Here is a 14,279-nt window from a genome sequence, read left to right on the forward strand (position 1 = left end):
CTTTGTCAAAAAGCTTGGAGATCCTAGAAGCTCGCAGAGTTATAGTTCGACTCAGAATCAGGCTTGACCTAGAATTAGCGCGATCCAAAGTAAGCTCAACTCAACTAAAGCTCGTCGTAGTGAACAATCTTAATAGTTGTTCGACAAATCAAGGATAACCTTTAATCTTTGATACTTCAGAAGAGATAAGTTCAACATCACTGGCAGCATGATCTTAGCGCTCTATCACTAAAATCACAGGATTGCATACCAAGTTTGATTGCAATCCCAAATTTGTCTCTCTTTCCTTTACCAAAAACTTCTATAAATACCCCTTCAAACTATGAGAGAGGGGATAGTATATTTGTGTAGGCACTTACATATTTTTTTGTAAGCTCTCAAAGTAATAAGAGAATAGTGGGCGTAGGCTTAAGTCTCAACTTGCTGAACCACTTAAAAAATTTGTTTGTGTTCTTATTTTACTGCACTTTTACATTGCATTGCTGATTTTCATTAAGCCACGCACACATTTGTTCTGATTCTGCCAAGGTCAATCAGATCTTTTTGGTTGGTGTGAATTTTCGTATCAAGTATAAAGAGTTAGAGGGAGTTGACATATATATGTCTTTTTTGGCCTCCGATCTATACAATAGTTAAGCTCAATATATAATAGAAAAATAAAAAAAAATATGCTAACGTCTAAAAGGGTTAGTGATTGTTTAATGCAAGATTAAAGCACTTCTTAAGATAATTTATCCACTTTGGTTTGACTAAGCTTCGCATTTTTTATTAATTAACTAAGGACTACCACAATTATTGAACTTTTATTTAAATTAATGAATTCAAAGTTTGAAGTGCCTCAACCACTTCAGTGAAACAAACTAAAAGTCTGTTTGGCTAAGCTTATGAAAATTAGATTATAAGCAGTTAGTACTTATAAGCTAATTTTAGTTTATAAGTATTTGAAATTTAAGCAGTTACGTGTGTTTGGTTAAAATACTTATAAGTAACTGATAAGTAGTTGACACGTCTGGTAAAATGTGTCTTATAAATACATTTTATTATTAAAATGAGTAAAAAGACTACAAGATTATTTTAATAAATAATAAATTATATTCACTTAATTTTTTACTATAATATTATCAAAATATATTTCGATCATATTACAATATAATTTAATTTTAACATTAAATAAACAAATGCTTTATATACAAATATTTTATTAAAAATTTATATCAATAGTTTTTAGATTTTTTATACAAAATAAACTAATGAACAAATATAATGAACAAATCTAAAAATAACGGTATAGGATAGAATTTTAAAATAAAAAAGGGATAATGTGGTGATAGTTAAAGTAGCTTATAAGCAGAATACTTATAAGCTTAAAAAAAAAAAAAAAATTTGCCCCCAACTTTTTTTTTTTGGCTTATAATCTCAGCTTATAAACCCTCAAAAGTTATAAATAAACAGATCAGTTTAATTTTAAAGTTTTGTCAGCTTATAAGCTCAGACAAACATCATTTTAAGCTCTTCGATCGCTTATGAAGTAGTGCAATTTCCTGGCTGCCCAAGTATGTCTGCAGGCCCATTATCTTTTTTTTTTCTTCTTTAAATTTTGGAGTAGAAACATTTTCTTATGAAAACGAAACAGATCTAATAATTGCCATGAACTTGTCAAATTATAAAAAGATAAAAGACTTTTTATTGTTTTAACATCTCAGGTTTATAGCCTGTAAAAGTAGAGTTTTACATAGTTCACTCAATAGATTATATACATTAGATTGCCCATTTCACAATTTAATGGAGTATTAAATTGTTTAAAGCAATTTTCTTTTTACCTCTTTCCCACTGTAGTGGTCTCAATAACCAAGTAGATTACTAGTATGTTTATCTAGCTTCCATTACTGAGACTGTTACAGTGTTTATGGAACAATCTTCTACCTTTTTTCCAGGATTTTATGACTCTTCAGTAGTGTCATTGATATAAAATGCTGGTTGCTTTGGTGCAGGTAGAGGGATTGCTTCATTTGTGAGCATGGAAATAACTTTGGGCATTGTGGGTCTTTCAATTGCTTGGTCTTGTACGCACAGGAGACCCACATGTAGGCATCTAAGTGCTTCATCAGGAGAGCAAGATTCATCCATTGTTGGATCCATCAGCTCCAAGCCTTTACCTTCATTCCACAGCTGCCATGCCTGAAGCACAAGATATTCAAGGTTAGATTCCATACATTTGTGAAAAGTACACAATTTGATTGAGAACTTACATATCCTACAAGATTGAGTGGATGTTCTGTGTGATAGCAGCCACTGTTCTTCTTGCCACTCACAATTTCCAGTACTAAAACTCCAAAACTATATACATCAGTTTTAATTGACACAATGCCATTCATGGCATACTCCGGAGACATATAGCCACTGTAAAAATCAAACTCCGGTTAATAAACCATTTAAAAAGATATATAATCCTTTTCTATTGATAGAAAATTTAGCATATACTTACTATGTCCCAACAATTCTATTTGTATTTGCTATAGATTCATTCACCCCAAAGATTCTGGCCATACCAAAATCAGATATTTTTGGATTCATTTGATCATCTAATAAAATGTTGCTAGCTTTCAAGTCTCTGTGAATTACTCTTAATCTTGAGTATTTGTGTAGATAAATAAGTCCTTGAGCTATTCCTTCAATTATGTTGAATCGTGTCTTCCAGTTTAACAGTTTCTTTCTATGAGAATCTGCCACAAAGCAACAAATCAAAATTGAGTAGTTGATAAGTGAGAAACTCGTGTTGCAAATTCATCATATGCTGAAATGGCTTACCGAAAATGAAGAAATCCAAGCTTTTATTTGGCATGTACTCATAGATTAAAATCCTTTCCTCTGCCTGCAGAGAACATCCTAAAAGTCTAACAAGATTAGTATGCTGGAGTTTTGCAATAAGCTTTGCTTCATTCTGGAACTCTTCTACTCCTTGGTTAGAACTTTTTGAGAGTCTCTTTATTGCTATTTCTTGCCCGTCAAGTAATATCCCCTGAAATCACAACTCTATGACAATTGATCATTATACAACTCCTTTCAATTAAATAGTTGCAAAGTCGTACCTTGTAAACTGCACCAAAACCGCCCTTCCCAAGCACATTTGTAGTAGAGAAATTGTTTGTAGCAGCAGCGATGGTTTGAAACTTAAAATATTGAGGTCATGCTTGATATTGCGATTTTGTCTTCTGTTATTCGTTTGCCGTCTGTGATGAAGGTGACAAATTGTCTCCAAATTCACGCAATAGTCCTCTTGGTCTTTATGTTCTCACTAAATTAGTACATGAAAAAAGATTCTAATAATCATGATTGATAATTTGCAATATATTTATTTGTTCCAAGCTATTACCTTTTGCCTTGCGTACTCTCCATCATAACAGCATAAGTAGCAGAACAGGGGAACCAGTAGAGCTGCTCCTACTATAATCAATGATAACCACCATTTGTCTTCTGTATCGGAAAATTTTCAAAATTTAATTTGATTGCTAATAGTAAAGAGTACTGTTAAGGATTCTGATTTGATTGAGAAAAAAAGAAAGGAAAATCAAGATAGGGATGAGAAAACTGTTCAGGGGATGACTTTTTGTTATATTTTATCAACGAAATGATATTGTCATAGTTTTTTCTTGAAAAAGAAAAATGGTGTTAGTACCTCGTTTTCTTCTTTAAAGCTCCACAAAATAGCTATTGCAGTTGAGAGGACGGAAATTGAAACAACTGCTGCTGCTACTGGAAAAATAAACTTGTTCTCTTTTTATGTGAACTTGGAATGTAAAGATCTGGATTCCCGTCGACACTAGAATCAACAGAAGATTAAACAGCATAGACTTGAAATGATAAAACCTTGTAGAATAGATATTAACTTGGACCACAAAGCTAACCTTAGTGACAGAAAACTTGTCCATTTCTCCATGGTCTGGCTGGAACTGAACCTTTGAGTTTGTTTCTACTCAGGTTTCTGCGAATGGACAGTAAAGACAATCTTTGGCGCCTTTAACCATGAAACTCTACTTTCTGACATGATTATTTATGAGTAACTTACAGCACTGTCAAGAATGGTAAATGATAGAAAATCAGGCAGGTCCCGTCAAACTGTTGTCTGATAAGTCCCTGCCATGGATTGAATTAATTTAGCTTATTAGCTCCTATCACTAATAGCTCAGGATAATGTTATAAGAGAGAAGCTCACAAAATTTTCATGATGTGAGATTCGATATCCATGGATCTATCTCCGGCTATTCCACTTAGTGATAAGTCCCTATAAGTAAGCCATTCATTAACAGCAGCGATCATCAACATTGAAGAGTAGGCTTCTAGCTTCTGTGTAAACTTACAGGGATATGATCCTTGGTGGTTTATATTCATTGTTGCTGCAATTAAGACCTTGCCACAATAAGCTTTAGGGGCACATGGATCCTTGCCAATTTCTTTTCACTCCAATATATTGTATCTTCAGGATTGCATCAACTAATAATTTGTTACATTGCAGTAAACACTGATCAAGTAACGTGAATAATCTAAAAAATAAGAAGTTTGAAACGTACCATTTGTGATCAGCTAACAATTGTGGAATTCTTTTGTAGTATATATCTCAAAAGCGTTGAGAATGGGCGGTTGAGTTGAATTCTCGGTTTTGTTGATTGAGCAACAATTTTCTTTTCAATCGAGGGATCATCAATAACTACTGTTGTTGTGTAGGAGGAATTGGGAATAAAAGGTCCATACCAGAGCTTTCATTCGCAAAGATGTTCATCTCTCTGCTTTGGTTACCTTCTTTGACTTCAACATCTAAAAAATGGCAATACACCTGATATTGAACTTTCGGACCATTAAGTAGCGCATAAATTTGCAGAGAATTGGCATCATTTGTGGGAATAACAGCAGGCCTCATGATTTCAGATGGGAGTTGATAATTAGTCTGGTTGAAAGTGACCGAGTTACTTACTGGTTCGTAGTTGATGTAGTTGAGGGGTAACCATATGCGATCATAAGCATCTTTTTTATACTGTAAATGTAATACACACTTTCAGTTAGTAACACAGATTAGATCAACATAGAGATTAAATTTAGGTGATTCTAAATTATTACCTGACTACTGATGGATGTTGAACCGATATCCCACCGCCCCACGAGTAGTAATGATTCTGATTTCGTACATAACTAGAATTTATCAATGGCCTTAATTCTAATGCTGAAATGAAAGGTGTTCCAGAGCCAATGTTTTAGAAGACAGACATGTATATAATTCTCTGAGACATGTGGATGATCTCCTTGGTAATAATCGAAGATGCATTTTCGAATACCACTGAATCCCACCCATCAGAATAAGAAATGCTTAAAAACTTGGCACAATGCCTTGCCCATCATAATTTCCATACATGAATCTTGCTCTGATCAGAAACTTATCGTAGCCACCTTCAGGTTTTAGGGTGTAACAATTTCTTGTTTCCTCAGGGAAGCTTCTAACACTTAAAAATTGTTTCTCGAGGGTGGAAGTTTTGTATTCAGATGATATATTATAGCTTATACCACTCTCTGTGAAGCCTGCATCTGAAGAGTAATTTATACCTGTTATCTCATCAATATAGCCAATATTATTTTCAGGTATTCCACAATCTATGCTAATAAAACCTGACAGAAGATAAACAAAAAGATAAATTAACAGATAAGCTTATTGCATGTATGGAGTTAAGAATATTTAAAATTGGAGGTATAAAAACCTGATTGATTCTGGGCATAAACCAGAGCTGTAAAAGCTACTATGCCAAGAAATGCAGAGACCAAATATTGCTTTATCATCTCCATGATTCCCAGTTTGGTTTCTTGCCAGAAGCAATTATACATCATTGTATAATCAATTTGTAATGAAGAGGTAAAACAATGAACACTATTAATTATAGAATCTGTGTCCAATTTCCTCAAGCATGTTCATGTCTGTTAGCAGATCTCTGGATATTATTCAACTGGAATGTCACTACCATGATTCACTTTCAACTTCAAATGTATTATAAAAAAAAAAAAAGGTAGAGCATTCAATTTCAATTGCGTATGTTGAAAGCTATTCACCAAAGTGTGAGATTACTCTTGAAAATGACTTCTTCATAATTCTTATTGTGGGCGTTGTATTTTACTCAATTTTCATTGACTTAAACTCTGGAGGTGAAGCCATCTTGAGTCCCCAACGCATCACGTAGACTAGGAAAAGTATTGGCTGGTTCAGTTTTATTATTTTGATTGGACAACATTACCGATATTATAATCATGATATCCATGAACTTGTCAAAGGGGATAACATCAATTGTCGGAATAAAAACACCAAGCAAAAACACAGAACAAAAAGAAGAAAGAAATATTTTAAGATTAATTCAAACTAAAGGAAATTACATGTATAGGAAATTATTTCTGGATTTGGAACTAAATAAAAAATTAAGTTATAGACCCATATATCCTCTGATCCTCTGCTGTCCTCTCTGTTCTTTCACAGAGTTTCAGTCATGTTCTGTATTTCTTGTACTTTCACTCATTAAAAATCAGAAACTACATCCAACAAGTTACAATGTGTTTTAACTAAAATATTTGTAACAATACCATTGGCGGAGTAAGAGTTTCAGGATTTCACAGAATGTATACAAGTTCTTTTACACCAATTCAATCAGTTTCATCTTTACAGGAAAAAGAAAAGATGCATTCATTAACTACAATAGAAGACGAAAGTGAAAAGCCAAAGAAAATGACTCATGAAGATGAAAGGTACACCATTATAATGTGACCCATGTTGTAGATTTTCGCAAGTGTACGAAATCATTCAAGTAATAAAGTGTATAAATACGGATATAAACCCAAGGGAATTACTATTATCAACTACCAATTTAAACTATCCTATTACTATTTGATCAATCCAAATTGTATCAAGGAAAACCTAAATAAAATAAAATTAAGAATTGGAATTAAAAAGAGAACTAAAAAGAGAATAATTGCACTGCCATCCAATGATGCCAGGGGGCGGTTAACTTTGTGAGAAAGAACATTTTCTCAAGATTTGGGGTACCACGGGCAATCATCAATGATGGAGGATCGCATTTTTGCAATAGGCAATTTGATGCTCAGTTGGGAAAATATGGAGTGAAACAAGAGTGGCCACACCATACCATCCTCAGACCAACAGGCAAGTGGAACTGTCGAATAGAGAGTTGAAAAGAATTTTAGAGAAGACAAATAATGCGTCCAGGAAGGATTGGCCACGGAAGTTAGATAATGCATTATGGGCATACCGCACTGCATTCAAGACTCCAATTGGTATGTCTCCATTTAGGTTGGTATATGGGAAAGCATGTCACTTGCCAGTGGAACTCGAGCATAAGGTATATTGGTCAGTAAAGCAGCTAAACATGGATTTATGAGCTGCTGGGGAGGAAAAGATGCTGAAATTGAATGAACTTGACGAGTTTCGTCATAAAGCATATGAGAATGCCTGGATTTACAAAGAAAAGACCAAGATATGGCATGATAAGCATATCACGAAGAAGAACTTTGAAGTGGGTTAGAAGGTTTTATTGTATAACTCTAGACTCGGGCTTTTCCTTGGAAAACTTAAGTCTAGATGGTCCGGACCCTTCATAGTTACAAAAGTCTACCCATACGGGGCAGGGGAGGTTTCTCATGAAGAAAAGGGCACATTTAAGGTCAATGGACAGCGGTTGAAGCCATACATTGATGGGGCGATGAGTTGCAAGTTGTTACCCGTCCAACTTGATATCCCGGAGTGATGACTTGAGAAAGTAGAGCTTCCAACTATAAACAAGCGCTTCTTGGGAGGCAACCCAAGTGTTCTTAGTTGTTTGTTTGTTTGTCTGTTGTTTTGAATTTGTTAGTTGTTTTATAATTTAGAATCAATTTAATTTCGTTTGTTTTTGGGTGTTTCAGGTGAATGATCGAATTATGGCGAAAAAGCGAAAATTTCCAGTTTTTGCTGCAGCGATGTACACTTTGCACAAAATTGGATTTGAAAAGTTCCAAACTTTGCCGTGGCGAAGTTCATTCTTCGCCAAGGCGTTGTATTCCCTGGAATTTTTTGCCGTAGCAAGAAATTTTCTTCGCCGCGGCATCAACTGGGTTTTGCAAATTGAACGAAGAACTTCACCGTGGCAAAGTCTGTTTTCTATAAATCAAAAACTTGTTGCGTTGTAACTACAACATGCAATGTATAGCAAGGGCACTAGTTGCAAAAAGTAATAAAGTGATAAATAAAGTATCGTTCCCATAAGGATTGTTGTTAAGCACTGATTTTCCTAGTTGTTTATCAAGTTGGAGAAACCGAAAAATGTTTGGATTGGCGGGAGAATTTAAGCTAAAATGAAAACAAAATTTACTACATACTTAAAAGGCTAATTAATGACAGTAAAACTAATTCGAGAGAAAATATCAATTAAAGCAAATGGTTAAGGTTTTGACTTTACTAGGATTTTATGAATTAATCTACGAATTATGCTACCTCTACACTCAGATGCACGGATTATAAATCGAACTCCCTAATGTGTAAAACATACCTTCTCAGGCTATGTTTTCCTACTTTTCCCTATTAAGCTTCCACACCCAACAATTTGAAGATTAATAGATTCAAGTTCGTTAAGCTAATGGAATCCTAAATTGATTTTATTGATTCTCAAACCTATTTCTAGCGTTCAATACAACAATGGTGATTACCCTAAGAAGCTCATACATGATTCATTTCTCAATCTCATCATGTTCAACAGATAATTTCAATATAAACAAGAGTAATCATACAATCCATGCAATAGAATGTAGAACAACACTAATTCATTGATTAAACATAGGAATCCCAATTACATCAAAACCCTAACCCAAAGTGAGTTAGTTCATAATGAAATTAACACAAATCGAAATAAAAATAGTCAACATAGCATTCAACATGTTGGAATAAAGAAAGAGAACAAAAATCTTCCCTATTTGATGAATCCCAAAGAGTTCAATCTCAAATCAACCTCAAATCTTCTCTCATTTCTCCCAAAATGTCGAACTCCCATCTAAAATGGCTAAGCTTTTCTTATATAGTCGTTCCAAAAAACCTAAAACTTTCCTAAATTAAAACTGTGCATTTTAATAAAAACTGGAACTTGTAGACTTCGCCACAGCGAAGAATAAACTTCGCCACGACAACAAATTCCCGAGAGTTTATCGCTGCGGTGAACTGTTCTGAACCATTCTTGAAATTACAGAATTGTCCTTCGCTTGCTTCTTTGCTTGAATCTTCAATCTTTGGTGCTCTCCAATAGGAACAAGCTTCATAATGCTTCAAATCCGCGTCAGAATTTCTCCGAAACCTGAGATTCGCTTGCTTTTAGGTCCAAGAACTCAATTCCGCTCTTTATTTGCTTTAAGTGCATGTTTTGGCCTGAAACATAAAACATATGAAATTAAGTTGCAATTCAGGCAAAAACAACATAAGAAGTATCCAAAATCCGGCCAAAAAAAACCTAGATAAAACAATATAATCCTAGGATTATCAATAATTAAAATAAATCTTTGGGTTAAAAGAAGATGAATAGACCTAGGGCATAGATTTTACATGAACTCCTATTCATATGTATTGATCACTTATTCTAATTTCATTAAGCTCTTCTTAAAGGTCAAACTCGTTAAATTTCCAATAAATTTCTCTCGAACAATTATCGAATTAACTCCTAATTACTAGCCCGAATTATCTCTAATCAAACTTAAGCAATTGAAGATCATTATGCTCTATAGAGTTTATCAAAACCTCACAAGTTGCGGTAACCTGTCTCTAGCTTTCGCTCAACCTATAGTTTTACTACTGTAGACCAACTAAGTATCATCTCTCGATTTCAACTTAGTCCGTTAGTTTATTCAATTATTGGGCCCTTAAAAATCAAAAGCTTTACGTATAATAGTAAAACTTAGGAAAAAATATTAATAAAAATTAACAAGCATAAATCAACACATAATCAAGAGATTGGGCTACATCTTAGCCCTGGAGAATAAATTTAATTCATAATCAACATGAAAGAAACAATCATCTTTATTGAAATAAGAAACATGAGTTCAAGAAAGAACTAAGAAGACTTCTCTATATTGCCAATCACAAGCTTCAGAAATTATGTCACCTTGATCTTCTCTTGCGTTAGCCTCCTCTAATTCTTCCCCCAAAGAAATCTTTAAAATAATGCTAAAAGACTTCTATTTATATCCCACAAGGGTTAGGGTTTTATTTTCCTTAATTCTATTTAGTTTAGGACTCTTATCACTATTTTCCTAATAAAAAACGGAAGAAAAATTCCTAACTATTGTGACTATGCCCCAACACTGTGCTACGGCACGGTCGATTCTGAACAAAGTGTGATGTGGCATAGTGTTGCGGCACAATGATAACTCTTCTTCTTTAGTCCAAATCTCACATCATTCCTTAGTACTCTAGAGATGATGATTTTTTAGCATGATAACGATGGAATTTGGAGAAGTGGTAAACATATGAAATGTAGCCCTTTAAATTAACTTTCTAACAGTCAAATAATCATCTTGATCCAAGGTCTATAACTTGAGATATTATCGAAACAAAGAATGCTTAAAGTGGAGCGTAATCTAGAATCTCCTCTTTACTTCAAAGCTCCATAACTTCTTCAATTCAACTCCGATTCTCGATCCGTTTGTTTCTACTTGTCACTCATTCTGTTGTTGATATGAATCTTCATTCAAGTGTAACATTCAGCACTAATAACTTGAAAAACACTCAAACACACTCGTGATCCCATAAAAGACAATTATGAAAATATCAAGCAACTTTACCAAATTCAGTCTAATTTCTCACAAATAATCCCCATAAACCATAAGTAAATGTGTATTTTTAAGCTCTTATCACAACCCCCAACCAACTTCTTACTAGTCCCTAGCAAGCTAAGTGATAGAATAGTCTTTTAGCTTTAAAACAAAAGCAAAAATAAAATCTATATCTAAACTATCCTAAATCACTTCCGTAGATTGTCATGGTTGCATTTAGCATATGCAAAAAGCCTTTAAACCCCTAGGTGGTCCTAGTTGGACGAGTTGTAGTCTCGTGAGGGTTTCCAACGATGATACCCACAAACATCCAAACCTAACCTCACCTAGACTCAAAACTAAAGACTCAAACAAACACTTTAGGATCCATGCATATAATCGTCTCAAAAATTATGTCAATGTGAACAAATCAAATAATTAACAACATGTAAATATAAAGAATAAGCAAATTTCAACTGCACTTTTTTTATTGACTCTCTCATAATCATTCACAAACCATTCATCCATAAACTCGGATGATTTTATGCATAGCTTTCATAGGCAAAGTAAGAAAAAAAACAAATATACAATCAAACTCCATAGGCTCATTTTTCAAACCACTCTCCACTAATGTAGAATCCAGTCACTACCTCTGATCATTAGGTCTTTATCATGGTTGTAACATTATGCTAAGGTAATGGTTTGCAAAAGAATGGAAAGGAATGTTTAACAAAATGTAAGAGACTTAATATTTTACATGTGTTTCAGAGTTGTGAGTCTTAGTCATGCATGTTTACTGAGCCTTCCTTGATTAGATGACATTTTTATGACTTACTATGATTTTATAATCTGTTGTTCAGTGTATAATTGATCTGAAGGTGAGACTATGCTGTGAATCTTGCAATAACCAGCTCAAAAAGATATTGAAAGACAAGGGTGAGACATTATGTAACTACTAATTAGCATAGATTTTTGCTTTTTATTATTACTATTGTAATTAGCTAATCTTATCAGCATTAACTGAAATGTTTTTGTTTAATTAGAATAGTTAAAGTTATAGCAAGTTTAGTGCTAGTTGCATGATTGACTAATGATAAATTATTATATTGTTATATATAATGCAGTGTATAAATTAAAATGTTGTTAATTTTGGATATCTTTAAAAAGTGTTGTGATAGAGGAAATGATGTATATAGCATTGGAAATGATTCAAGTTGCAGGTCACCTTTATAAGTGCATAAAAATATCATTTATGTTGTATGCTGTGTCATGTGAGCCAACCGAATATCATTATTGAACTTATTTTTTTAATGTTTCAATATATGTGTCCTTGCTCTAACAAACCACAAGAATATCATTACTGATTTTGCTAATTGATGAGAATGCAAAATGTCATATTTACCCCTCCTTAATGTCTAGTCTTTTATACCTATTTGCTGCCTAAATGTACTCATTTTATTCTATTTTGATTTAGGATGCAAATGGAGGTGTTAATTGCAAAATGGAATTAATTAAGTGAATTTGGACAGTTTCGACATTGTTTCGTAATCTGGGCATAACTCTCTCATCCAAGCTCCGATTGAGATGATTCAAAATGTTGTGGAACGCTAAGAAAGATATATGCAACTTTCATGTTTTGAGTTTGGAGAGATACTCACTGCATCAAGGTTGTAATCGGGCTTGAATTTGACGCACCTGTACTGCCGACGTTCTGGAACATTCCGCCTTGTCATGCAATTCAAATAGGCAGATTATTACAAGAAGTTTTGAAGACCTGTTGCACGCAAATTACAGCTGGAAACACCACTTTCCTATTTTGTATTAAGACTTTATTTTATTTTCAATTACTCAGATTAGGATAAAGGTTATTTTAGGATTTTATATTTTTAGGAGATTGAGGAGAATTAAAATTCAAATTGGATATTGAGAGGGGGAGATCAGATTAGGGTTTGACACAGACCACGCCTCTTTTTCTCTTCTCTAGAATTTTCTCTTTTGAGTTTTGATTATGGCCATAAGGGGCTAAAACTTTTATAACTTGGTCGAAGGAAACGGAGGCCTCGGAATCAATAAACTGTGAGATCTAATCTATTTTTTTAGTATTCAATTTTCGTGTTTGAGTATTGGATGTTCTTCTATGCTTATTGTCATGATTGTTGCATTTAATTACTAGGAGACCTACTAGTTTATTAGTTGTTGCAATCTATTGCTAAGTTAGATATCAAATCTGTAATTGTTTGATTCCTCCAACTTGTGAAGCAATTAGGGTTAATAATTTGCTACGTCAGAAATTAGTAATCTTACGAAGAACACTCGACTAAATTAAATACAACCGCTTGAGTTTGTGTTATTTAGCTTTATCGATCTCTCTAGTTCTTAAGGCTGCCACTAGATTAAATCTTTAGTGCCTGTCTAGGGTTGTTTAGTGGTAAGATTAATTAGATCGCTTGTTTCCTAATTAATTACAACTAAAGAGAGATAGGAAAATAGTTCCAACGGTGAATACTCAAGGTACGAATTGATTTATATTTGCATCAATGATCAGTTGTACGATTCCGATGGTGGATGTTGACTTAGACCAAGTTTTGTCATTTTGATTGATTTCAATAATTTAGTTTGAATTGCGTTTTCTGAAATTGTTTTTGTTTTACTAAAACCCCGCTTAGCCTTGTTCACATAACATAAAATTCGGCTAGACACTCTCTATGGGAATGACCCTGACTCACACTACTACATGTGTTTTTAGGTTTTAATCTTGGTTGCCTACGACAACACACCACTAATGCTTCACTCATTTATGCATTCTTGCTCTTACAAAACCACACTTGAGCATTACACTTATGTTTCATTTTTTCAATTGATGAAGTTCCCAGTGATTGTTTTATCCAATGGTGTGTTTTAAAAACTTGCCCAATGATATCATGGCATCTTGGCGTAGCCCAAGTTGAACGATTCATTATTGGAAATGTTTCGAAATGAGTATATTGGAACTGCTCCATACATATCCTGCACGCCTTCTCTTCATCAATTTAGACTCTGCCCAAGATATCAATTTTTGATCTTCTCATCTGATGACTTATATTAGTATCTAACCCATCAGGAAGTGGTTTCAAATGTTGAGAGTTTCATGGAGAAGTTTCTAGATGGTGGTCATGTTGAAGATGATGAAGCAGCTAACTATAGCCCTTGAACTACAACAATCTGATAAATCTCCAACTCAACAGCCATTGCCATCTCCAACTGATGAAGACTCGTCCTCATCAGCTACAACTATTTCAAAAACCTCAACTGGTGACACTTGAGATGCTAACAATATTGATGGTTAGTTTTTTGTTGCATGGGCAGTAGATATTTTGACATGGGGGTAGGACCATCTTTTTAGGATTGTTTGCATAGATCTGTTAGATGGTGTACATGGGGTGGGCATTTTTTTGTTAGTTATGCACAGATAGATAGCTAGTGGG

At 33.9% G+C, this 14,279-nt stretch overlaps 1 protein-coding gene across 1 annotated transcript; it reads right to left on the minus strand.

Moving 5' to 3' along the window:
• Nucleotides 1-1,704: 1,704 nt before the first annotated feature.
• On the minus strand, nucleotides 1,705-4,915 carry LOC116135119 (cysteine-rich receptor-like protein kinase 10). Its single transcript, XM_031420826.1, has 7 exons — nucleotides 4,750-4,915; nucleotides 3,374-3,474; nucleotides 3,090-3,170; nucleotides 2,809-3,019; nucleotides 2,486-2,723; nucleotides 2,250-2,400; nucleotides 1,705-2,178 (listed from the first exon to the last, which is right to left on the minus strand). The coding sequence occupies exons 1-7, from the start codon at nucleotides 4,913-4,915 to the stop codon at nucleotides 1,939-1,941; spliced, it is 1,188 nt and encodes a 395-aa protein (XP_031276686.1). The 3' UTR covers nucleotides 1,705-1,938.
• Between the last annotated feature and the right edge of the window lie 9,364 nt (nucleotides 4,916-14,279).

This window comes from Pistacia vera, unplaced genomic scaffold (genome assembly GCF_008641045.1).
Source record: "Pistacia vera cultivar Batoury unplaced genomic scaffold, PisVer_v2 Contig294, whole genome shotgun sequence".
In the NCBI taxonomy this organism is placed as follows: domain Eukaryota; kingdom Viridiplantae; phylum Streptophyta; class Magnoliopsida; order Sapindales; family Anacardiaceae; genus Pistacia; species Pistacia vera.